Source organism: Orycteropus afer, unplaced genomic scaffold, assembly GCF_000298275.1.
Source record: "Orycteropus afer afer isolate SDZICR_OR568_19922 unplaced genomic scaffold, OryAfe1.0 scaffold00238, whole genome shotgun sequence".
Lineage (NCBI taxonomy): Eukaryota > Metazoa > Chordata > Mammalia > Tubulidentata > Orycteropodidae > Orycteropus > Orycteropus afer.
This window is the reverse complement of record NW_006921825.1, coordinates 2407944-2433998: the sequence shown is the minus strand read 5'-3', so window position 1 is coordinate 2433998 and position 26055 is coordinate 2407944. Positions and strand designations below refer to the sequence as shown.

The 26055-nt window shown below is 42.2% G+C and overlaps 1 protein-coding gene across 1 annotated transcript in view; it reads right to left on the bottom strand.

Moving 5' to 3' along the window:
* Positions 1-1103: 1103 nt before the first annotated feature.
* Positions 1104-26055, bottom strand: part of SH3RF2 (SH3 domain containing ring finger 2) — a 182274-nt gene continuing 157322 nt past the window's right edge. The window contains exons 5-9 of the mRNA XM_007949109.2: positions 20534-20625; positions 18386-18556; positions 10548-10780; positions 4136-4494; positions 1104-1379 (exon numbers count right to left, since the gene is read on the bottom strand). Of these exons, the coding sequence (XP_007947300.1) occupies positions 1104-1379; positions 4136-4494; positions 10548-10780; positions 18386-18556; positions 20534-20625 (1131 nt within the window). The remainder of the gene's footprint in view (positions 1380-4135; positions 4495-10547; positions 10781-18385; positions 18557-20533; positions 20626-26055) is intronic.

The window sequence follows — 26055 nt, the reverse complement described above, 5'->3', positions numbered from 1 at the left end:
GTAAAGATTTACAGCCTTATAAACACTATGGAGCAGTTCTACTCTGTCCTATAAGGTTGCTATGAGTGAGAGTTGACTCAATAGCAATGGGTTTGGTTTGGGTTTTAACATCATTTAGGGCCCTATTCAGAGTTGAATGCTTCCTGTTTACCTATTGTGTAGGACTGTATGTGGGAAAAAGGACTGAGTGTAAAGTATGAAATTTTTTTGGTATTTTCAGCTTTCTCTCTGAACTTGTTTGGTGCAAACTAAGGAATCTCACATCCCTTGGGTTTTACAGAGTTCCTAGAATGTTCAAAGTATCCATCTTAACATGAAAACAAAAATAGAAACAACAACAATAACAAAAAACCAACAACAAACCCAAATGCACTGCCTTCGAGTTGATTCCAACTCAGAGCAACCCTATAGGACAGAGTAGAACAGCTCCATAAGGTTTCCAAGGCTGTAAATCCTTATGGAAGCAGACTAATACATATTTCTCCCATGGAACAGCTGGTGGGTTCAAACCACCAACCTTTCAGTTTGCAGCCAAGTGCTTTAACCACTCCATCACCAGGGCTTCTTTACCCCCCCTACTCCCATAAAATTCTCTTTGCAGGTGGCATTATGGCTGGGAAAAAATATGGTGGTTACTTGCACCTGGTGTACAGCCCCAAGAAGATGACAGAAGCTATGTCAATGCTTGTGGAGAATATGGTGATGAGGTCAAAGAAGCAATTCCAACATTCCCACTATGTGACACCTCTGAGTGAAGCCTCCTTTAGGACACCATAGAAATTCTACAAGAATACAGAGAATGAGAGGCCACACATCTCATGCTGGGAAACAAGTGGGCAAGACACTCTCCCAGTCCTTGATCCAAGTAGAGGGGCTTCTACATGTAATCATTATGTCTGGAAGACCATCCAATTTATCCTCTCTTCCCCCCACCCAGACCTGGAATCCTTGCTTCCACCTTTCCTTTCCTGGAGGTGAGCAGGAGTGGGCAGAACAAGTACCCATGCTCAAGTCCCCAAAGAATAGCAGACACCCACAGTGGAGGCAGACTGTATTTAAATGCAATTCACCTCTTTGGGGTCTAGGAATAGCCACCTGGAGATTCATTTGCTGGGAAACATGGTCTGCGTGGCTGAGGCAGTGGGCACCATGGTCATGGCCTTGCCCAAAGTTGACTTTCTTCGGAGGTCTGTCTGCTGTCCAGAATGGCAGCCACTTCGGTGGGCAAACAGGATGGTCATCTCTGGGCCCAAGGGGGTTCCTTCGGACTGGGACCCCTTGGGGCTGGCTGGCTGTTCAGATTTTCCATAGGTGGGATGGGAGGTGTAGTGTTTGGTGGGAGGAGGGCTGTAATTCTGAAATCTCACGGTTTTGACTTGCTGCAAAAGAAAGGAGAGCAAAGAGAGATGGTCAGGTGGGAAATATGTGCTGTTTCCCTCTGAGACTTGGTTCATGCTGTCACTCTATACTTGCCCTGACTTGAAATGCATTTATGTATTCTTTCGGCAATTAGTTAAGTGCCTACTAAGAGTGGCTCCTATGCATCATACACTCGTGCTGTGAATTCAAGAGTAAACAAAACAGTCCTAACAAACAGACAATTTTAACAAGTGCTATGAGGGGAACATACAAGATGCTAAGTATAAGGAGTAGCCAACTCAAGCTGGACTGAGTTGTAGTCAGAGAAAGCTTCCTAAAGGTAGAACTATTTAAATTGAGAGGATTATTAAACTGTAAAAGGATTAGGAATTATTTAGGATAAGTAGGGCAGGCAACCAACTGTGAAAAGGACCTGAAGCAAGAGGATATGATCCCTTCCAGAAATGAACAGAAGTTCACCTCTTCTCTCTTCTCCATGGCCAACCAGTGAGGCCTGTTTCAAGGCCGACATCTTCCTTGAGGCCTCCTTTAATGACTTCCTTTAGAACTTTCCATAATGGCCTTAAAAATCCTCAGAATACAGTTTGCAGACTGTACACCTGCTAGCTGAATTTAGCCCAGAGAATGTTTGAGAGTTTTAGTTGTCAACTCATAAAAATTGAGAGATTGCATATGAAAATCAGGATTTCATATGTCTCTTTAAAAAAGGAATGATCTGGCAACACTAGGCTATGCCCCATTATGGCAACAATGGGCTAAATCTGAGGAGCACTGCCCCTTTATATGAGATGCATGGTCTCCAATTTCTCTCAAGCCCCACTTCTCCCTCTTCTACTTCTCCCAGCCTGTTATATATTTCCTGGTACTAACACGTAGTTCTTTGGCCCATGGGGTTTAAGGAAATGTTTTGTTGTACTGCTTACATATTTTTTTTCCCTATGAAATTTGATCCTAGTGACACCCCACCAAGAACGAAGTTTCTTCATAGTTTTTTTTTTCCTTCAAATTTTATTGTGATGCAATATATGTAACTAAAGAGTTCAACTGACCGTTACCACACCTAGCAGAGGTCTGGGCACTTACTAAGGACTTATAATTTGTATCTAATAGCATAGGTTAATGGGCAAGTGAGGCTCGGAAAACTTTGAATTGTTTGAATGTGATAATTCAGAATAAGACCTCCAAACATTTATGAGTCGGGGCCGACTGGACGGCAAACAACAACAACAACAACAACAACAACACCATTTATATTACTCAACACTTTTTTTTCCCAAATGCTTTTCCCTACAAGAATATAGCATAGCATGAACAGCTCGCATTTTTGAATCAGATCTGAATTCTACCCTATTTGTATATGTCAGCTGTGTGGCCTTGGGCAATGTATTTTAACATTTTAAGCCTCCATTTCTTCATTAGAAAATGAAGATAAGAATAATAGTATCTACATCAGAGGGTTATCGTATGGAGGAAATGAGATGGGAAATGTGAAGTGCTCAGCATGGTGCCTGCCAGGTCATTGTTGTTGTTGTTTTTGTTATGTGCCGTCGAGTCAATCCCAACTCATAGCGACCCCTCCTTGGGTTTCCGAGGCAGTATCACTGCGGAAGTAGGATTGCCCAACCTTCCTTCCGAGGAGTGGCTGGTGGGTTTGAACCGCCAGCCGTCTGGTTAGCAGGCAAGTGTCTTAGCCACTATGCTACCAGAGCTCCCTGCCAGGTCATTGTTGTTGTTGTTATGTGCCGTCGAGTCGGCCCTGACTCATAGCGACCCCTCCTTGGGTTTCCGAGGCAGTTATCGGGATGTAGGATTGCCCAACCTTCCTTCCGAGGAGTGGCTGGTGGGTTTGAACCACCAGCCGTCTGGTTAGCAGGCAAGTGTATTAGCCACTATGCTACCAGGTCATTAGTTTTCAGTAAATGCCTAATGAATAGGAGGAAACCACATCTTCTGTCCATTTTTGGTGGAATAGGTCATGCTGGTGCTGGTGATGTCCAATAAGCTAAAAGATAATGATGTGCACCACCTAATTAGTTATTGTCATTTCTTTCTTCCCATCTTTTCTCTTGCTGCAACCATATTATTGAAAACAATGAAAATCTCATGTCTTTTAGTGGGAAAAATCTTGGATTAGAAGAAGTTAATAGATTCGACCTCTGTCACAAACTTAGTACCAGTTGTTAGAGTCATTGTAACCCAGTGTTACAACCTTGAAAAGTCACTTAGATTCCCGTGTCTCGGCTGTTTTTTAAATACACTAAATATGTGTGAAGCCCCATGTAAGCACTTCACAAATCTTAGCTCATATATTCTCCATTGCAACTACTCTAATCCTATGAGGTAGTTATTTCCTTATCCCTATTTTCAGGAAAAACGAGTTTCAGAAAGGTGAAGTGTCTTGGCCAAAGTCACCCAGCTAGCAAGCAGCAGAACTAGATGGCATTCACACCAACATATGTCTGATGCCAAAGCCACATTCTTCCCAAACCTCTGGGCCTTGAGATAAATTTGTATACATAGTACAAATATGTATTTTATTTCTAAAAGAAAATCAGTAACACGTCTAGGGAGGGTGTGAATGGTGTGAGGACGGGAAGTGAGACAGGACTGTGCACTAGGATTCCCATGAGGCTGTAATTTTGGTTATTTGCCACCAACACTAACATTTCAGGTGCTGGGGCACCATACAGGGAATTCCATAAACACAAGCCGAGAATCCAAAAAGTCAGCTCCCCTAATGTCACCCCACTCCTACCTTTTCACTGCCATTTCTGGAGTTTTCTGGTTTCACCAGGATCGATGGCGGGGCAGATGCAGGTGGTTTTATTGGAGGTTCACTCTTGATGGGAATTTCCTTGCCTTCCATGATGAGGGAACTGGCTGCTGAGTGGATTCTGGTGTCGCTGCCTCTGCTGACGCATGTGAGGGCAGGTTCCCCCGTGGGAGCAGGTTTGGGTCCCATCTCCATCACCATTGCAGATGGTGAGGAGGGGACCCCCTGCGGCTGGTAGAACTGGAACTGCTGTGGCTGCACCACCATAGTGGGGCTGCGTCTGAGGGAGCCTACCACAAGGGTGGGGATCCCTGACTGAACGGGTCTCTGCAGGGATCCATCTGGAGGAATAATGTGATGAGATATCAGTAACAGGCCGGCTGGCAGTAGGTTGGTCAGGGCTGGGTAAGCAGTGTGTCCTGATATCCCAGAATAGTTAAGTGCTTTCCCAATATGACTGCACTCACATTCTCTCGGGGTCTTTCAGAGGTGACCTTATTCTATTTTTAGTGCTGTTTGCTGATGCTGGCAACAAACAACTGGTTAACTGAATGCTGAGGGTGTGGTAGGTAAACAGAAGGTAAATGACTTCCATTTGCTTTCACACACACACACACACACACACACACAAACACATACACATACACTTTGTATTCTCTTCTTGCAGACCTTTAAGATGGAGAGTGAAAAAAGAGACACAAAGAGACAGCTTGCCAGTGAGAAAAGAATACAGAGGCATGCAAAACAATGAGCAAACAAGAAACAGAGATGGAAAGAAGGCAGAAATGGAGAGACACAAAAGAGAGACAACTGAGAAGAACAAGAGGAAGAGAGAGAGAGAAAAGGAGAGAGAGGGACTCTGACCAGCTACTTGCTGATAAAAATTGTAACAGAAGCTTTAGTCATATGGTGGTGGAATTGCTTTTTGTCTGTGTGTGGGAGAGGGTGAGGGGGTGTAGGGGGGTCGGGGGAAGAAAGGTATGTGTGCTAAGCAAACGGGACACCAGACGGAAGTAAATTTGGAATCTTTATTCCAGAACTCAGCTGTGTGTGGATGAGCTTTGCAGTCTCTAACATGGGATCTGGAATCAGACCAACTCCCAGGGAACCTTGGGCAAGTAGGTCACGTCACCACCCTGCACCTCAACTCCCTCATTTGTAAACTGGAGATAATAATAGTATCTATACCTTATAGGGATGTTGTGAGGACTGCATTGTATGACATGTGCAAAGTGTTAGGAGACTGGCTGGAACAGAATAAATGCCCTGTGTTGTTAGCTATCAGTAATTTTGGGTAAAGGATAAAACTAGTTGCCATTGAGTCCATTCTGAGGACTTTGTTTGTCAGAACAAAACTGAACTCCACAGGGTTTGCAATGGCTGATTTTTGGAAGCATATCTCCAGGCCTTCTTTTGATGTACCTCTGTGTGGACTTGAACCTCCAACCTTTTGGTTAGAAGCTGAGTGGTTAAACTGCATGAGTAAAGGACAGCAACTCCTAAAAATGTAATGTCCAGGAGTCTGACCTTTCCCTGAGCTATATATATTTTTAAAACTCAGTAAAAAGAAGCCATTTCTTCCCCTCAAATTCTTTGGGAAAGAGCATGCCCCCACCCCTCAGGCATATGTTTTGTTGGTGACCTCAGAAGTCAAGAGTTCCCTGCACTCTGGGATGTATGTGGAGATACTCCTGAGAAGCACTGTGCCATTTTCTCCATTACAGTCTCCCAGCATTGAAAAAGTATAGGTGATGTCTCAGTCAGAGACATTTGCCCTTAGTGATACTCCATGGACACGTGCTTGAATTACAGTCATTTGTGTCTAGCACAAAAAAGGCCACGTTTGGCACTGTGCCTCTTCATCAAGTCAGATGTGGACATGAAAAGCAGAATGCTCACTAAACACAGTTGGTGTTCTTAGTTGCTGCAAGTCAGTCACCATTTACACAAGTCTGACCTTTCAGTTTAGACATTTATTTTTTCACTGACAGCCCTGTGAGGGGCACACAGTCAATTCTCTTGTCACTTCTTATCGCTCTGGGAAGATTGACAGCTTGACCAGCCTCACCTTGGGAAAAGGGAGAAATAAAAAGCCTCCAGGACCTGAAAAAGTCATAGCAGTACTGGGCAGATGTGTCCATAGGCTCCAACAGATGTGTGAAAAATTGGCTTTATGCCATATCTATTTATCTTGTCAGTTCCTAATTTCCAAGAGGTTTAATGCTTTTTGATTACATGCACATACAGTGCAAGCAGACAAAGCCTGCAATCAATCAAGATTTATGCAAAGGTTGAGAAGCAGAGTAATAAAGAAAGTATGCACAATTGCCAATGAGATACAATTCCCTGCATTCATAGGTTGGTCTAGACAGAGTCTGAATATTTCAACGCTGGGTTCATGCTCTCAATGGGCCCAATATGATCTGCTTAGTTGTAGTAGTAATGATGATACTAGGAAAATAATGGTACTATGAAAATAGGAGTCCCTGGGTGGCTTAAACATTTAAGCATTTGACTACTAGCTGAAAGATTGGTGGTTCGAATCCATTCACAGGTGCCTTGGAAGACAGGCCCCGCAGTCTGCTGCTGAAAGGTTACAACCTTGAAAACCCTAAGTGATAGTTCTATTCTGCACACATGGTGTCACCATGAGTTGGAATTCACTTGGGGCAAACTAACAACAGTTATAAAAATAACTAATATTTCTAGAGCTTATTATGTGCCAGCCCTGTGTCATTAGTTTTATGTGGATTATATTATAAAATCCATACAATACCTTGATGAGGTAGATACTATGTTTAATCTCCATTTTACAAATGAGAAACCTGAAGATTGAAGAGGTTAGTAACTTGCCCTCGTCTGCTGTGGTGGTATTACTTTTTTCCTTGAGAGAAGAGAGGTTGGAGAGGGTTATGTATAAGAGGATGAAGGAGGGTGGGGAAGGAGGAAAGGCCAAGCGGAATTAACACGCAAGAGCAATGGGTCTGGTAGTCAAAGTGGTCCTCAGATGAAAGCATTGGGAAAGGTGCAGCTAAGATTTGTTCTATTTTTCTTGGGAAATTTTCCTGTGTGGCATATTGTCCCACATGGCCCTCTTCTGCTTTGACTGTCATATGGCATTTTCATGTTTAGTCTTTTTTTTTTAAGATAGCATAAAAGAATTTCAGAGCCCAGTTTAAATCAGGGGACACAGAATAAATCTTATTTACTTTTCTTGGCTCTTTTTCTTCTTCTAGAGAAGTCTAAGAATATAGAACTTTGATGTTCTGTAGAACAAAGAGTTTCAAACAGTTTTCTGTAACTCTTGAGAATGAAATCATATGTAGAATCTCGATATGTTGAGAAAAAAGCATGGCCCTTAAGATGGATTTATATGTACGGTATGTGCACCATGTAGATGCTACATATGTACAAGCAAAAGTAAGGTGCAGAACAGTGCAGAGTGTGGTAAGAAGGCATATGTGTATATGGGAGAGAATTTGGGATGAAGGTTCAAGGATGTGAGGAACCTTGCTTTTATGTGATATATACATTTACCTTTTTTATCCTGTGCATGTTGTTGTTGCTGTTAAGTGCCGTCGAGTCGTTTCTGACTCATAGTGACCCTGTGCACAGCAGAACAAAACACTGCCCAATCCCGCGCCAGCCCCACAATCCCTGCTATACTTGAGCCTATCATTGCAGCTACCATGTCAATCCATCTTGTTGAAGGCCTCCCATTCTTTCGTTGACCCTCCAACCTACCAAGCATGACATCCTTCTCCAGGGAATGGTCCCTCCTTACAACATGACCAAAATAGGTGAGACAAAGTCTGGCCATTCTTGCTTCCAAGGAGCATTCTGGCTGCACTTCCTCCAGGACAGATCTGTTAGTTCTTTTAGCAGTCCATGGTACTTTCAGCATTCTTCGCCAGCACCACAACTCAAAAGCATCAACTCTTCTTCGGTCTTCCTTATTCATTGTCCAGCTCTCACATGCATACGAGGCGATTGGAAATATCATGGCTTGTGTCAGGCGCAACTTAGTCCTCAAGGAGATGTCCTTGCTCCTCAGCACTTGATACAATTCCTTCGCAGTTGACTTTCCCAAGGCTACATGTCATCTAATGTCCTGACTGCTGCTTCCATTGGCATCAATTGTAGAACCAAGCAACGTGAATTCTTTGACAACCTCAATCTTCTCTCCATTTATTGTGATGCTGCTCATTGGTCCAATTGTGAGGATTTTTGTTTTCTTTATATTGAGACGTAATCCATACTGCAGACTGTATTCTTCAACCTTCATCAGTAGGTGCCTTAAGTCATCCTCACTTTCAACAAGCAAAGTTGTATCGTCTGCATATCTCAGGTTGTTAATGATTCTTCCTCCAATCCTGATACCACGTTTTTCTTCATATAGTCCAGCTTCTTGGATTATTTGCTCAGCATATAGATTGAGTAAGTGTGGGGAAAGAATACAACCCTGACGCACTCCCTTCTTGATTTTAAACCATGTAGTGTCCCCTTGTTCTGTTCGAACGACAGCCTCCTGGTCAAGGTACAGATTCTTCATGAGTACAATCAAGTGCTTGGGAATTCCCATTCTTCTCAATGTTATCCATAATTTGTCATGATCCACACAATCAAATGCCTTTGCATAGTCAATAAAACACAAGTAAACATCTTTCTGGTATTCTTTGCCTTGAGCCAAGATCTATTTGACAACAGCTATGATATCCCTTGTTCCACGTCCTCTTCTGAATCCGGCTTGAACCTCTGGAAGTTCTCTGTCAATATACTGCTGCAAACATTTCTGAATTATCTTCAGTAATATCTTACTTGCATGCAATATTAATGATATTGTTCTATAATTTCCACATTCTGTGGGATCACCTTTCTTTGGAATGGGCACAAATATGGATCTCTTCCAGTCAGTTGGCCAGGTAGCTGTCTTCCAAATCTCTTGGCATAACTGAGTGAGTGCCTCCAATGGGACACCTGTTTGTTGAAATATCTCAATCGGTATGCCATCAATTCCCAGAGCCTTGTTCTTCACCAGTTCTTTCATTGCACCTTTGACTTCTTCCTTCATTACCATTGGTTCTAGATCATATGCCACTTCCTGAAATGGATGAAGATCGATCAGTTCTTTTTGGTACAGTGACTCTGTGTATTCCTGCCATCTTCTCTTGATGTTTCCTGCATCATTCAATATTTTGCCCATAGAATCTCTCAATATTGCAACTCGAGGCTTAAATTTTTTCTTCAGTTCTTTCAGTTTGAGAAATGCTGAGCATGTTCTTCCCTTTTGGTTTTCAGACTCCAGGTCTTTGCACATTTCATTATAGTAAATGGCTTTGTCTACTTGAGCTGCTCTTTGAAATCTTCTGTTCAGCCCTTTTACCTTTTCATTTCTTCCATTTGCTTTAGCGATTCTCTGCTCAAGGGCAAGGTTCGGAGTCTCTTCTGTCATCCACTTTGGTCTTCTCTTCTTTTCTTTTTAGTGATCTCTTGCTTTCTTCATGGATAATGTTCTTGATATCTTCCCATAATTCATCTGACTTTCGGTCGTTGGTGTTCAATGCATCAAATCTATTCTTTAGATGATCTCTAAATTCAGGAGGGATATATTCAAGATCATACTTTGGCTCTCTTGGACTTGTTTTAATTGTCTTTAACTTCAAGTGCATATATTACTTAAATAAAAAAGAAAAGATTTAGGAGCTCTCAGCATTGCCTCCTTAACCTTCCTTTCCCCCTTTCTTCCCATCTGCCCCCTTTTGCACCCACTAAGGGGTACCCAAGGAGGGGTCGCTATGAGTCGGGTCCGACTTGTCGGCATATAACAACAACAACAACAATAAGGGGTACCCAAGGAGCTGTGGTGGCACAGTTCCTAAGGCATTTGACTGCTAACCAGAAGGCTGGTGGTCCAAACCCACCAGCCACTCCTGGGAAAGAAGATGGAGCAATCTACTTCCATAAAGATTTATTGCCTCAGATAAGGGGGTGGGGTCACTATGAGTCAGAATCAACTCCATGGCAGTGGATTTTTTTTTTGAGGGGTTCCCTGGAAACAGTTTGAGAAACACTGATCCAGCAAATGCTTTGGTTGTTCTGTCTTGATAAGAACCAGAATCCATCTTGGTTGTGTTCTCATTATGTGTTGGCTCTCAGGGCTGCTATTATCCCAGTCAATCAATGTGCATATGTAAAGTCAACAAGGGAAGCACCCTTGAGTGAGTCTGGCTTCATTTAGTAAAACAACTCATCATTTGGGAACTATAAAGCACCCTTGCAGAGAGGCACCTTCTAAAGCCAGGATCCCTGTTTATGAGAAAAGCATTCTGTTTACCCCAGGGACAGATCCCTCCATCACTTAGCTCTAGGCACGTACCTCTTTGCCACCACTTACTCTTTCTCATGCTGCTCCGCCCTTTTCGAAGTGACCCTTGTCCTACAGTCCCCAGGCTGGCTGTGTTCCTCACAGGGTTGACTATGGCTGTGGGCACAAAGACGGATTTGAAGGGACGGCTTTGTCGGGGATCACCTTCTGAAATACTGCCTTGGGAGGACACAGAGGAGGTGGATAACGTCCATGTGGCATAGAGACCAGGGTTCCGGGACTCTGGAAAACTAGATGTCTTTCTGGTTGGTGAAATATTTTTTTAAAAGGAAAGAAATACAGGAAGACAATATTCAGTTATAGGTCTCATTTTTTAAAAAATAAACAACTATAAGCTTCCAACCATATAGCAAATGTGGCTGCTTCTCACCCTTCTCTGACCGATATGTCAACCACACAGGGTTAACTAACTGGGCCTCAACTCCTTACACATTGATAACTGTGTGGGCGCATTGAGGGGAGGGAGAGTGTGTCATTTTGACAGATCTGTCATTTTGGCAGTAAAACGAGAAGACTTGAATTTTGTCACCTTTCACTCCAGCTCTGATCTGTCCTGACCCCACATCCCTTCAGCTCTTGGGTTCAGAGCATGACATCTTGTATGTGTTTATCCTGCTTTGTGGTGGGTATTTCTTGTTTATTAAGTGTCTTTTCCACTAGATTCTAAACTTCTTGAAGACAGAGATTTTATATGCATTGTTTATATCCTTTATGCTCTGCACATTATGTTCTGCACTCAGCACTGATGCTAATCATTTCAACTAATACATATCGAGCACTTACTGTATGCCAGACATTGGTCAAGTGCTTTGCCTGTGTTATCTCATTGGTTCTTCACAACAGCCTTTCTAAAGTAGGTACTATCAGCATTTAGCATTACTATTTCGATAATTAAAAAGCAAAAAACAAACAAACAAAAACAAAAACAGAAAAGCCCAGAAACTTGTAGTTATTTGTTCAAGCAACTACTGGACCTGGGATTTGAACCTATGTCTAGGTGTCCTTTGCAGCAGCCATACTCTTAACACTGAGCTACACCATCTCCTAATAACTAATCAGAGTATTTTTCTATAGATATATAGATCCTGCTTGAAATAAATACACCAAAGTACCTGGTGGACCCTAAGCACACCTCCAAAAGACCCTAATTATTCAGCCTTTGGCTGTGATTTTCAAGGAAACATCAAACTTTTATAAAATGATAATCCCTTGTTCATTGTTTCTAGATATGGAACAACCCACTGAACTCCATGGGGAGTGGCTATCATCTGACATGCCTTTCCTACCCTTTCACCAATCCCACCCCAACATCACATCTACCAAATAGTCCATCCATCACCTTGTCACTCTTCTGATTAAATAACCTATGCTAATTCCCAGGGAATCACTAGCTCAACCAAAGCTCCAGCCCAGAGATGTCCTCGTGGCTTCCTTCCTGCCAATGCCTCCAGGCTTTTCTTTACAGAATTTCCCCTTCTCTTTCCTTCTTTTGCTTAGAAAACCAATATATAGTTTAATAATAAACCAGTCTTGTATGAATATAAGCACCAAAAACAAAACAAAACAAAACAAAAAAACCCAAAAAACCCAAAAACCAAACCAAAAAACAAAAAACAAACACCTACTACCATCGAGTAGGATCCAACTCATAGCAACCCCTCTTTGGGTTTCTGAGGCTGTATCACTATGGAAGTAGATCGCTAAGCCTTTCTTCTGTGGAGTGGCTGGTGGGTTTGAACTGCCAGCCTTCTGGTTGGCAGTCAAATGCCTTAAGCATTATGCCACCAGAGCTCCTATGAATATAAGTAAGGCATCATTTAACTGTGGTCAATGCTGCCCAAGAAGTGTATGCAGACAAATGTCTTCAGAACTGATGCTTGAGGCAGCAGGACCTAAAGCTATAGCTGGCTACCTGGCCCTGGTCAGTGAAGAGAGGCAGGGCTACCCACCAGGAAGAGGTAGGACCAGGTTCAAAGATAAGAGTTGGGTGGTTGACGTGTGCAGAGCAAAGAAGAATGAAGAAAATCAAAGATGCATGGAAACAATTAGTCCAGGGGACTAGTGGACCATGCAAACTTCAGCCTACATGACCCTGAGACCAGAAGAACTAGATGGTGCCTGGCTACCACTGTCAAACACCTGAAAATAGATCAAAATAGGAGATCCTGAAAGAGTGGGAGGAAAATGTGGAAAAAAATTCAAAAACATAAAAAGACAAGGCCCCCCTGAGACTATGGTACCTACTCACCCTTTGGGCCTGGAATTGGCTCCTGGCTTCCAATCAGTCAATGGATAGGCCTATAAGGCGAACATTTACACCAGGTAGGTACACTCCTAAGGACAATCAACCATGGGAGACCAGAAGGGGAGTATTTACCCAGAGAGAGCTCAGAGAGCAGGAATGCATAGGAAAGGACACAGGGAAAGGTTACCACAGGGAGGAACTGGGAAGAGAGCTGTTACATTATGAGAATTGCAATCAATGTTATGAAACAGAATGTGTATGAACTGTTGAACAGAAAATGAATTTACTTTGTAAACTTTCACCCAAATCATAATTAAAAAAAGAGAAAAAAAGAAAAAGAAAGAAAAAGAGTTGAGTAGTTGAGAGAAACCCCCAGCACTGGCTTCCAGGGCAGAGTACAGCATCTGGCTACCTTTTGAACAGAGGCTTCAAGGTGTTAGATGCTACAAAATGGATTAGCAACAGGAAAGACAGGTCCCCAAATTGTTTTGAGCAGTAGCAGCAGTAGCAGCAAGAAATGAATACAGTTAATTAGGTCCAAGACAGCCTCATCCCGTCAGTCTCTTGTTTGAATGACTGTAAACAGACCATGGTGCAACAGCATTTTTCCAAGCCTGGCACTGGGCCAAATTCCAAGAGCTCCTAAATCCCAACTCCTAAAGTCAGCATTGAGTCTTTCTATATCCTTTAGCACAAAGCTCAGGACTTACCCAGCAGTTTCTTTTAACATCAAAACACTCTACTAACTGGTAGCATAGTGCCTAAGGCACTTGACTGCTAACCAGAAGGCTGGCGGTTCAAACCCACCAGCCACTCCTCGGAAGGAAGATGGGGCAATCTACTTCCGTAGTGATACTGCTTCGGAAACCCAAGGAGGGGTCGCTATGAGTCAGGGCTGACTTGACGGCAAATAACAACAACAACAACAACAGATATTAATGAATCCCCATGACACCCCACACTGGCAGACACTAACCTTGTTTCTCCAGCTGGGGAGACTAAAAGACATTCTGGGCTTAAGTGGGAGGATTGGATGTTCCTGCTGATCTGCTCCATTGGGCCTGCTCTGAGTGTACAGATCCCTGTGACCCCTTCTCTACCTAGTACATGAACCTCAAGAACTTGTCTAATATTCAGAATGGGCATTACAAACAACAGCTCTACTGTGACCTTTCTTGGTAGCAGCCCCCTGGCAAGGATAAAAAATGGACCTTGACAATCTTGATAGAGTTCTACACAGAGAATTAAGGGCAAATGAGCGGTGGCTCCTTTGTGACTTTTGTCCATCCATCAGTCTCCAGGTGGGCATATGTCAGTGAAGATTCTTGGTTGCCAGACAAAGAGAAACTCTCTTGGCTAGTTGAGCAGAAAGGAATTCATTGGGAGGACAGGAGTTGGAGGAAAGGGTTGCAAATGGCTGCGAGGAGGCTCCAGAGACCTCAGCAGCAGGAACCCACTGTGAAGAAGAGTCTAATAAGATGCTGCTGCTTGTGTTCTTGCTACAAATGGCCTTCAACTTTGCCCCCATCCTTTCCATCCAGATTGGCTTAGCTTGTTCCTTAGCTTATGGGTGATGGGTTGAGGAGGAGGAGGAGCAAGAGTATTTGGTTCTTTAGCCTCTGAAATGACAGGAAACTTTTTCCTCCTACCAGGACTACACATAAGGGAGAACTCCAAGAGGTGCTATTGGGAAAGGGGATCAGATGCTGGACAAACACTAGACAAGTGTTCTGTATAACATGAGTCAATGGATGTTTGCAGAATATAGGGAAAAGAGTCCTGGAGGCAGAGACTTAGTTGTGGTCAACAAGAGTGGACAGTTTGGTGCCACCATCTAGCATGGGGGTCTGGTGCACTGAAAAGCACAGCAGTCTTTGCCTCTTGATAGTTAAAACCTCACTCGCTGAATCTTAATTCAAATCTAAACTTCGGCAATTTGGTCAACTCTGGTCCCTAGTTCATCCTCAAACTGGCTAGTTCAGTTCATTAGGAGATGATGCTACTAAGAGCAAAGGTTCAGACACTCAGCGAGCACAGCCCACCCTCCAGCTCTGGCTGTTTTCTAATAGCCAATGGAGCCGGATGGCAGTACAGACTCATCATTGCAAACAGATAACCAGGATTTTTGGGAAAAAACAAAAAGCAAATGAAAAGCTAGCACACACACAGAATTAAAAAGCAGAAAGAGCACTTGAACATTTAGTCCAACGCACTCAATTCTAAGCACATAACCTGCTAATGGTAGTAGAAACTCAGCTGACAAAGGACAACATTATTCAGTCCTGAGAAGTGAGAGAAACTAAACTCCCACAGTGGAAATGACAGTTGAGAACAAGGGGAAGCTGCAACTAGCTAGACAAACTGTACATATGTCACCCACGTCCAAGATTAGTGGGACGGGACTTTCTTTGCATTAGACAAACTATCACAGAAAGGAAACCAACACTGGAAAATCATTGCTCCTTTGTCACCTAATAACCCTCAGAAGCATATACTCCGACAGAGACTTGTTCTTATTGGGAATGCTGGTTCCCCATAAACAAAGCCATTCCTTATCACAAGTAGTACCTCAGTATATATACATATGGTCAGATTTCTATCAGTTGAGAAAAGTGTGGGCTCAATGGCAATCTATGATGCTGAAACTCCTCCGTTGTCTGATATGCAGCTCTTGCTGATAGACATTGCTTCCTCAACTCAACCCTGACCCGAGATCACAACAGATTTACCCAGGAGGAAAGTCAAGAAGGAGAGAAAGGAGTGCACTGGGATGGAATCCTATATCTATTCTAGTCAGGGTGACCATATAGCCTAGTTTCCCTAGGAGAGTCTCAGTTTACTCCTGCCCTCCTGGTGCATTAAGAGTGGCCCAATTTTATCTCCAAAAGTTCCTAGTTCGGATGACAAATTCCATGGTCACTCTTATTCTAGTGGTTCTTTGATGACACAACCAGGATTTTGGGTTAAGGCCTGATGCATTAGCAAATACCCTAGTATTAGGCTTAGGCCTTAGGGAATTTGTGTTAGATACCAAAGAAGAAAATTGTTCATAATCTAGGGGAGGTGTCCTCCTTGCTCCTCATTGTCATTTCTAAACCATTTCCTCTCCCCATTCCCACAATACTTTCCAGCTTTGACTCTTAGACCGTCAGACACTACTGCCCACCATCCCAGCTTGTTGCAATCAACATTTACCCTCTAAGTCTCTTCCCTCATTCCGTGAAGATTTTAGCTCCTGGCTCATTGTCACTCCCTCCAATATCATGATCTCATCTGATCTGAGAGTTTTACATACCATCTCAACTCCAGAACTCTCTCCTAAATGCCAGACTCAACTACTCACCATTACCTTTACTTGGATTACAAATAGGTATTTCAGAATTAAACTACCCCAAACAAAGCTTTTAATTTCTTCCCACTTCAAAACTTGCTCCTTTTGTTTTTCACTATCTCCATTGCAGTAAAAGGCCACTCTGTCTTCTAATGACACAGGGAAGAAACATGGACTCATGTTTCACACCTGAAATCTAATCTATCAGAAAATCTTACTGGCTCTACTTTCTTTGGACTATATCCAGAATTTAGCCACTTCTCTCTAATCTAACCACCATGGCTGCCACACCCTGGTTTAAACCATTATCACCCTGGATTATTATAATCGCCTCTTATCTCTTTACTTCCACTCTTTCCTCTCTACAGTTTATTCTCAACCCTGAAATTAGAGAGATCGTGGTTAAAACACAAAATAGATCATGTTACTCTTCTGCTCGTAATCCTACAATAGAGTTAAAGCCAAATTCCTTATTATGACCTAAACGATTCCATCTGCTATGCCCACTCCCTCCCCTGTTAGAATTCTGACCTTATCTTTTTCTAACTTTCCTCTCATTTGTTCTACTCAAGTCCTATTGGCTTTCATGTCAGGCAACTTCTACCTCAGGGTCTTTGCACTTGCTGTTTCTTTGATCAGAATAATCTTCTCCCAGGTATTCACATGGCTCACCGTCTCATTTCCTTCATTTTGCCATCTTACTCCTCAATAAAGTCATCCCTGAACAACCTACCTAAAATTTTGACTACTCCCACACATTCTACCCTCCTTTTCTGTTTTATTCTTTGCTTAGTCCTTATCTTTAACATATAATTTATTTTACTACTAGTTTACTGTCTGTTTCTCTCAGCAGCATGTAAGCTCCTAAGGGCAGGGATTTTTGTATATTTTGTTTACTGCTGTTTCTCTAATGTCCAGAAAGGTGCCTGACCCATAGTTAGTGCTCAATAGATATTTGTTGAATAAGAGAATTAATTAAAGCATCAGTTACAAACACCATTAGTTTGTCTTTGTAGATTTTGCAACTTTGTAACAAATTCCAAGAACCTACCATTGAAAGGAATAACTGGCTTTCTACCCCAACTTTCTACCAGGTGAGGAAATTTCTTTATAAAAACCTAGACTTACCTAGACTTTGCCTATACTCTTCTTGGAGAAGGAGTCCATTATCTCACCAGCAAGACTGGTTGAGAAAACCTCAGGGTTAGAAAATGCCGCCTTTTATTGAACTAAAACCTTTTCTTCTACGTTCTACTTACTGGTCCATGTTCTGCTCCCTCCTGGAACAAACCTATGTCCAGATCTACACAGTCTATTATTATCCCTCTGACCATTGTCTTCTGCAGGCTAACCAACCCTTATTTCTTCATCAATTTATCCCATAAGGTAGTTTGATGTCTCCTCACCATCCTGGCCGCCCTCCTCCGGATACAGTGTCCCACCTAAATGAAGGTCCTTCAAACTGGACATATGACTCCAACTCTGACCCTCATACGTTACAATGGGACTGTCACTTTCTTTGGAGTTGTGACTCTTGGTATGTCATAAAGACACCATTGGATGCATGGTGATGGACTCACTGCTTTGTGACAGGTTTGACTGGGCGGATGAGGCAGAGGTAGGAGAAATCATGGATGGTTTTTGGAATCTGTGTGCATTTGTGGTTGTGAGGTGAGGTGGTTGGACACACTGTGGGCTGGTGAAATTGACAGGTACCCTACACAATGGAAACACTTGGGAAAGCTGTTAGAGGAGAGGACTTGCAGGGTATCTGGTGTTTGATCTGGGGTGTGGAAGGATTGGTAGTGGTCCGAGTCCATGGAAAATGCCTAGTGGCCTAGCATACTGGGAAATTTCCCTAAATGCCCTGGGGAGGTCAGTTGATCATCACATTTTCTCATTATGCCACTAGATGGAATGTCAGGGTGGAGGATGCAAAGTGGGATTTTTGGGATGTATGCAATAGAGAACCTGAAATCCAGTTATTGAGCAAGTTGCTTAACTCTGAAAATCACTTTCTTCATATGTAAAATATCTGCCTCACAGGATTTTTCAGCATAGCCAGAGTTAAAAGATGTGAAAGTGCTTGTAAACTGTGAAAAGCTGTAATAACTTTTTTTTTTATGAGCTGTTAGGAGGGTACCATGGCAAAATCTCTTTCTTGACTAATATTCTGAAAAGTCTTGAGTCCTTCATCATCAGTTCAACCCATAGATGGTTCCTGGCCTAGGATGACCCTACCTTCTGATGTTTAGATTGAAGTGGACGCACCTGAAAATGGGGATGACATAGTTGTTTGGGAAGATGCCGACTCGCCCAGTGACCAAGGAGACACCCCTGAGCCAGCCGTCCTGGGACTTCCCCAGGACTCTGATGCCTTCTCCCTTCTGTAGGTCCAGTTCTTCAGGCCCATGAGCTGAGTAGGAGTGCAGGGCTACAAACCTGGGGTGACAGAGGGAGCCTGTTGAGGGAAGAAGGTGAACCTACCCAGGGAGGGCATAAAACCATAGAACGGTGAAGGGAGATGGAACCCCAGATGCAGTGGTTATCAATAAAAAATAGATTCCTTTGGGAATTGAGGCCAGAACTCGATAGTGCCCAGTTACCACTGTCAACCATTTGGAAAGGGATCAGTGTAGGAGATACTGAGTAGAGTGGGAAAAAAGATGTGGAACAAAACTCAAAATCATAAAAAAGACCAGGCTTACTGGTGTGATGAAGACTGGTGAAACCCCCAAGACTATGGTCCCTAGTCACCCTTCTGGCCTGGAATTGAACTCACTTCTGTGGGAGCTCTGGTAGCATAGTGCCTAAGGCACTTGACTGCTAACCAGAAGGCTGGCAATTCAAATCCACTAGCCACTCCTTGGAAGGAAGGTTGGGCAATCTACTTCTGTAGTGATACTGCCTCGGAAACCCAAGGAGGGTCGCTATGAGTTGGGTCTGACTCGAAGGCACATAACAACAACAACTGTGGCTTCCAGCCAAACAATAGATAGGCGTATAAGCTAAACATTTACACCAAATACATATACTCCTTAGAACAATCAACAATCAATGGCAGAGCAGAAGGGAAGTACTTACACAGGGAGATGACTCAGAGGGCAGGAATGCATAGGATAGAACAATGCAGGGAAAAGGTAACCACAGGGAGGAAATGGGAAGAGAGCTGTTATATTACGGAGATTGCAATCATTGTCATGAAACAAAATACGAACTGCTGTATGGAAAATGAATTTGCTCTGTAAACTTTCACCCAAATCACAATTGAAAAAGAAAATCAATTCCTTGATAATTAATGTATACAACTGTGGCACAAACTGTTGTAAATAGCAGTGGGAGGCTCAGATCCTGGCCTTCTTCATTGTCCTCTCCTTCTCCATAGGGTGGCACACAGCTAAAAATAACAGGTCAACCTTGGCGTGTTAACAATAGGGAAACAGTCTTAGAACAGAAAAAGGAGTTGTGTGCCAGGAATAAGTGACAGAGCCAGGTCTCAAACCTAGAAGTAATGGCTCCAACTAGGATGCTTTCTCATCACTTCTTGAGTATCATGCAAAACAATGGTTGAGGACAGCAAGGTTTAGGGAAGTGAGAAGTCCGAACAGAAGTCTCCCTCACCTAATTCTTCCCCTGAGAGTAGGGACATTTTTGACTCCAGGAATGGCCAGAGGAGTGAGCTTAATGGAGGTATGGAAGTGGGAGGCGGGGGCTCATCATTGTTTTTGGGCACACAAAGGAATAATGGCTGTGATGGGAAGGAGGGTAGTGGGCTTGTAAAATGGCAAAAATGTCCTCAGGTTAGACCAGGAATCTTCTACTCTAAAGTCCACCCAGTAATCATGCAAGTGACATCCATGTATGAGTCAGGGGTGTGAACACAATAAGGAATAGTGAGATTATTTGTTTAATAGTATTAAAAAAGAACCTACTTCTACTTGCCAGATTAGTGCTTATCACAATATGGCCCTTAGGCTAGACATCAGGAAGCCCTTCCAGACTCTAAGGACTGTGACACTGGAATGTTTCATTAAAGAGGATCGTAGAGTGTTCTTGTTTGTAAGTCTTTTTATTTTTTCCTAAAATGGTATACTTTTCTTTGATCACTAAAGCTACATCTATTTATGAGCCAACATTTTGAATCTAAAACAAGACATAATTGCTCAATATTTAATCTCCCAGTGATGTTTTAGTATATAACCTGCCAGTCTTTTTCTACTTTTGTAAAATAAGGAGATGATGATGTAGTATGCTAATTTGTGCTTTTCACCATTATTTTCTTCAGAGGTTGTAAAGGAAGGAGTGCTGTTGTCTCTCTGGAGGGCACAGTTTGGGAGCTGTGACACTCAACTGCAGAGGGAAAGCAAAGATAACACTCTGTGCCAGAACCAGGAGTAGAGGGTGGAGCTTTGTACTTACATGTTAGCCGAGAGGTGTTGCTGAGAGCTTGGCAGACTGACAATGGCTGTGGAATGTCCTGGGGTGGCAGGTGCAGGGTGATAAGTGCTGACCTATACAGATACATAGACAGAAAAGACAGCCAAAAAGAATGAGTGAGCTTGACAAGTCAGGCCTCGTACACAGAGCTGCTGCAGGAGTGCCTGATGTACCTGGAAACCAAGGGCCATGCCTAGTGCCACCCATCAGGCATCTTCTCTGTGGTTTGCGGCTGTGGGCAGAGTGGGATGTGGAGAGGGACTGGTTTATGGACTGCCAGGATGGCAGGCCAAGGCAGCAGTCCAAAGCACTGCTCAGATACCATGGAGGATGATGACCTGTCCAATTTACAGTCAACAAGAAATCGGCATGCTCCTCATTCCATCCCACTCCCCACCCACCTCCCAGAGCACTCATCCTCCTTAATAAAAACCTACTGTTGGAAAGTGATAAAGCTAATATGTATTGAGAGCTCAACATTTGCTAGGCAGTTTTAAGTGCTTTACAAATATTAAGCAGTTTAATCCTTCTAGTAGCTTGTGAGAGGTAGGTGCTATCATTACCCCCATTTTCAGATGAGAAACTGAAACACAGAGCAGAAAAAAAAAGATCATCCAACTAGTACAAAACAAGGAAAGTTTAAAACCAGACAGTCAGGCTTCTGAGCCTCTTCTCTTACTGATTACTGCTACTCTTACTACATACACACACTCACATGTGTGTGCACGCATGACAGTTTATTTAATGACTTAGAGAAGACGAATCTGAATCCCTTTCACTATTCTAGGTTGAAAGAAGGAACAACAACAATAAAAGGTCATGGAAACTGGCTACTTTTCTACTTACTATCCTGAGACCTTGTGTGTAATTTAACATATCACCTCGCTTATTTCTTTCTTGGCATATACCACAGGCTGTGATTATTGTTTTTTCATTGAGCATCTCACCCCACTTGACTAAGTTTCATTAGGGCAGGAAGCATGTCAGTCTTGTTCGTTGTAATTCATGGGTGCTCAATATATACTTGTAGATGAAAGAAAGGAAGAAAGAAAGGGTCTTCTTAATAAGCAAGGGAAGGTTGGGCAATCCTACTTCCGTAGTGATTCTGCTTCGGAAACCCAAGGAGGGGTCACTATGAGTCGGGGCCGACTCTACGGCATATAACAACAACAACAACAATGAAGATGCAGCCACCTTCATGCCATCCTGCATGAACACACTCAGTCTGTTCTCAGTTATCCACTCATAAGTCATGGTAAACTCTATATCTATGTCTTTTTGGGTACAACTATTACAGGTGTGTTTATGCAGGTGTGAACACACGACTGAGTGCATATGTCTCTGGTTCTCTGTGCAAAAGTGTATGTTTGCTTAAAACCCATAAAAATGTGTGTACATTTGTGGTGGTATTGGTTTATTGTCGGTTGAGTCAATTCACACATGTAGGTCCGTAGATTGATATGCATGTATTCTGGGTGTGATTTTATGTACGTGTGGTTGTATATGAGACTGTATATGTCTATATGGGATTCCATGCCTATGTATGTAAACTCTATAGTTATGTGCAAACATTTATGCCTATGTACTTTAATGTGTGTGTCTATGTCAATGCTTGTGTAAATGTATATACTGTTGTATATTTATGTGTGACATTTGAGATCAGAAAACCATTCCAGTCACATAATAACAAGTGTTGGCAAGGATGCAGAAAAATCAAAGCCCTCATACATCACTGGTGGGAATGTAAAATGGCGCAGCACCTTTGGAAAATAGTCTGGTGGTTCTGAAATGTTTAAGATAGAATTACCATGTTGTTGTTAGGTGCTGCTGAGTCAATTTTGACTCATAGTGATCTTACATACAACAAAAGGAAACACCATGATTTGTGCCATCCTCAGAATCATCGCCATGCTTGAGCCCATTGTCGCAGCCACTGTGTCAATCCATTTCATTGAAGATCTTTTCCTTTTTGCTGACCCTCTACTTTACCTAGTTTGATATTCTTCTCCAGGGACTGGTCCCTTCTGATAACATGACCAAAGTATGACAACTTACAGGCCATTCTCACTTCTAAGTAGCATTCTGGCTGTACTTCTGCCAAGGCACATTTATTCATTCTTCTAGCAGTCCATGGTACGTTTAATATTCTTTGCCAGCACCACAATTCACATGTATCAATTCTTCTACAGTCTTCATATTCACATTCCAGCTCTCATATGCATATGAGGGTATTGAAAATACCAAGGCTTGAGTCAGGACACCTTACTCTTTGAAGTGGTATCTTTGCTCTTAAACACTTTAAAGAGGTCTTTTGCAGCACATTTCCCCAATGCAATGTAATGTTTGATTTCTTGACTTGCTGCTTCCATGGGTGTTGACTGTGGATCCAAGTAAAATGAAATTCCTGGCAACTTCAACCTTCTCTCCATTTATTGTGATGTTGCTTATTGGTCTGGTTGTGAAAATTTGTGTTTTCTTTATCATATGATCTAGCAATTCCATTCCTAGGTATATACAAAACCTCTCTTCAAAATGAACTTGTTTGTTAGTTTGTCGTACTGTAGTGGCTTGTGTGTTGCTCTGAGGCTGGAGGCTATGCCATTGATATTTCAAATAATACCACCAGGGTCACCCATGGTCAGCAGAGCTTCCAGACTAAAACAGACTCAGAAGAAGGAAGGGGCCATCCACTTCTCAAAGAATTGGCCAGTGAAAACCTTATGAATAGCAGTGAAACACTGTCCAGTATAGTGCCGGAAGATGAGCCCCTCAAGTCAGAAAGCACTCAAAGTATGACTAGGGAAGAGCTGCCTCCTCAGAGTAGAGCCAACCTTAATAATGTGGATGGAGTAAAGCTTTCGGGACCTCCATTTGCTGATGTGGCACAACTCAAAATGAGAAGAAACAGCTGCAAACAACCATTAATAATCTGAACACGGAATGTATAAAATATGAATTTAGGAAAGTTGAAAGTTGTCAAAAATGAAATGGAATGCATAAAGATTGATATCCTAGGCATAAGTGAGCTGAAATGTACTGGTTTGGGCACTTTTGAATCAGTAAACCATATAATCTACTATGCTGGGAATGACAAATTGAAGAGGAATAGCGTGGCATTCATTGTCACAAAGAATGGTTCAAGATCTATATGCCTACAAGGAAGACCAGTTAATACTATGCTTATTCAAATTTACTCACCAACCACCAAAGCCAAAGATGAGGAAATTGAAGATTTTTACCAACTTCTGCAGTTTGAGATTGACCAAACATGGAATCAAGATGTGTTGATTATCACTGGTGACTGGAGTGCAAAAGTTGGAAGCAAAGAAGAATCACCAGCAGTTGGAAAAAATATGGCCTTAGTGATAGAAATAATACCAGAGATCACATGATAGAATTTTGCAAGATCAACAACTTAATAATTGAAAATACCTTTTATCAACAACATAGACAGTGGCTATACACATGGACTTCCTCAGATGGAGTACACAGGAATCAGATTGACTATATCTGTGGAAAGAGGTGATTAAGAAGTTCAGTATCTCCAGCCAAAATAAAGCCAGGAGCTGACCGCTCACGTGCAAGTTGAAGTTGAAGTTGAAGACCATTAAACAAGTCCACGAGAGTCAAAATATGGCATTGATTACTTCCCTCCTGAATTTAGAGACCATCTAAAGAATGGATTTGATGCATTGAATACCAGTGACCAAAAACCAGAGAAACTGTGGGATGACATCAATTACATCATACATGAAGAAAGCAAAAGATCATTAAAAAGACAGGAAAGGAAGAAAAGACCAAAATGGATGTCAGAAGAGACTCTGAAACTTGCTCTTGAATGGAAAGTAGTTAAAGCAAATGGAAGAAATGATAAGATAAAAGATTTGAAAAGAAAATTTCAAAGAGCAGCTTGAGAAGACAAAGTCAATTATTAGAATGAAATGTGCAAAGACCTGTAGTTAGAAAACCAAAAGAGAAGAACACACACGACATTTCTCAAGCTGAAACTTGAGAAGAAACTGAAGAAAAAATTTAAACCTTGAGTTACAATATTGAAAGATTCTATGGGCAAAATATTGAATGATGCAAGAAACACCAAAAGAAGACTGAAGGAATACACAGTCATTGTACCAAAAAAAATTGGTCGATGTTCATCCCTTTTAGGAGGTGGCATATAATCAAGAACCTATGGTATTGAAGGAAGAAGTCAAAGCTGCACTGAAGGAATTGGCAAAAAACAAGGCTCCAGGAATTGATGGAACATTGAGATGTTTCAACAAATGGATGCCTCGCTGGAGCCACTCACTTGTCTGTTCCAAGAAATTTGGAAGACAGCTACCTGACCAATTGACTGGAAGAGAGCCATATTTGTACCCATTCCAAAGAAAGATGATCCCACAGAGTGTGGAAATTATCGAACAATATCATTAATATTGCACACAAGTAAAACCTTACTGAAGATATTTCAGAAATGGTTGCAGCAATATATTGAGAGGGAAAGTTCCAGAACTGCAAGCTGGATTCAGAAGACGACGTGGAACAAGAGATAACATTGCTGATGTCAGAAGAATCTTGGCTGAAAGCAAAGAATACCAGAAAGATGTTTACCTGTGTTTTATTGACTATGAAAAAGCATTCAGTTTTGTGGATCATAACAAATTATGGATAACACTGAGAAGAACGGGAATTCCAGAACACTTAATTGTGCTCTTGAGAAACTTATATATAGACCAGGAGGCTGTCATTTTAATAGAACTGAATGGTTTTAAATCAGGAAGGGAGTGCATCAGGGTTGTATTCTTTCACCATACTTATTCAACTTGTGTGCTGAGTAAATAACCTGAGAACCTGGGTTACATGAAGAAGAACATGGCATCAGGATTGGAGGAAGACTCATTAACAACCTGCAATATGCAGACGACACAACTTTGCTTGCTGAAAGTGAGGATGACTTGAAGCACTTACTGGTAAAGATTAAAGACTATAGTCTGCAGTATGGATTACATCTCAAGATAAAGGAAACGAAAATCCTCACAACTGGACCAATAAGCGGCATCATGATAAATGCAAAAATGACTGAAGTTGTTGAAGATTTCAATATTACTTGGTTCCACAATCAACACCAATGGAAGCAGCAGTTGAGATATCAGATGATGTATTGCACTGGGCAAATCTGCTGCAAAAGATGTGTTTAAAGTGCTGAAGAGCAAAGATATCTCTTTGAAGACTAAGGCGTGATGAACTCAAGTCACGGTATTTTCAATCGCCTCATATGCATGTGAAAGCTGGACAATGAATAAGGAAGACCAAAAAAGAGTTGATGCTTTTGAGTTGTGGTGCTGGTGAAGAATACTGAGTGTGATAGTTGAAGATGTGTCAACTTGGCTGGACTCCAGTTGTGAGTGGTGGTTCCCATGATGGATCACATGACTGAGTCCTAAGCGGCCGGTCAGTCTAGGGGGAGTTTCCCCAGGGGTGTGGCCTACCTGTAATACTATCCCAGG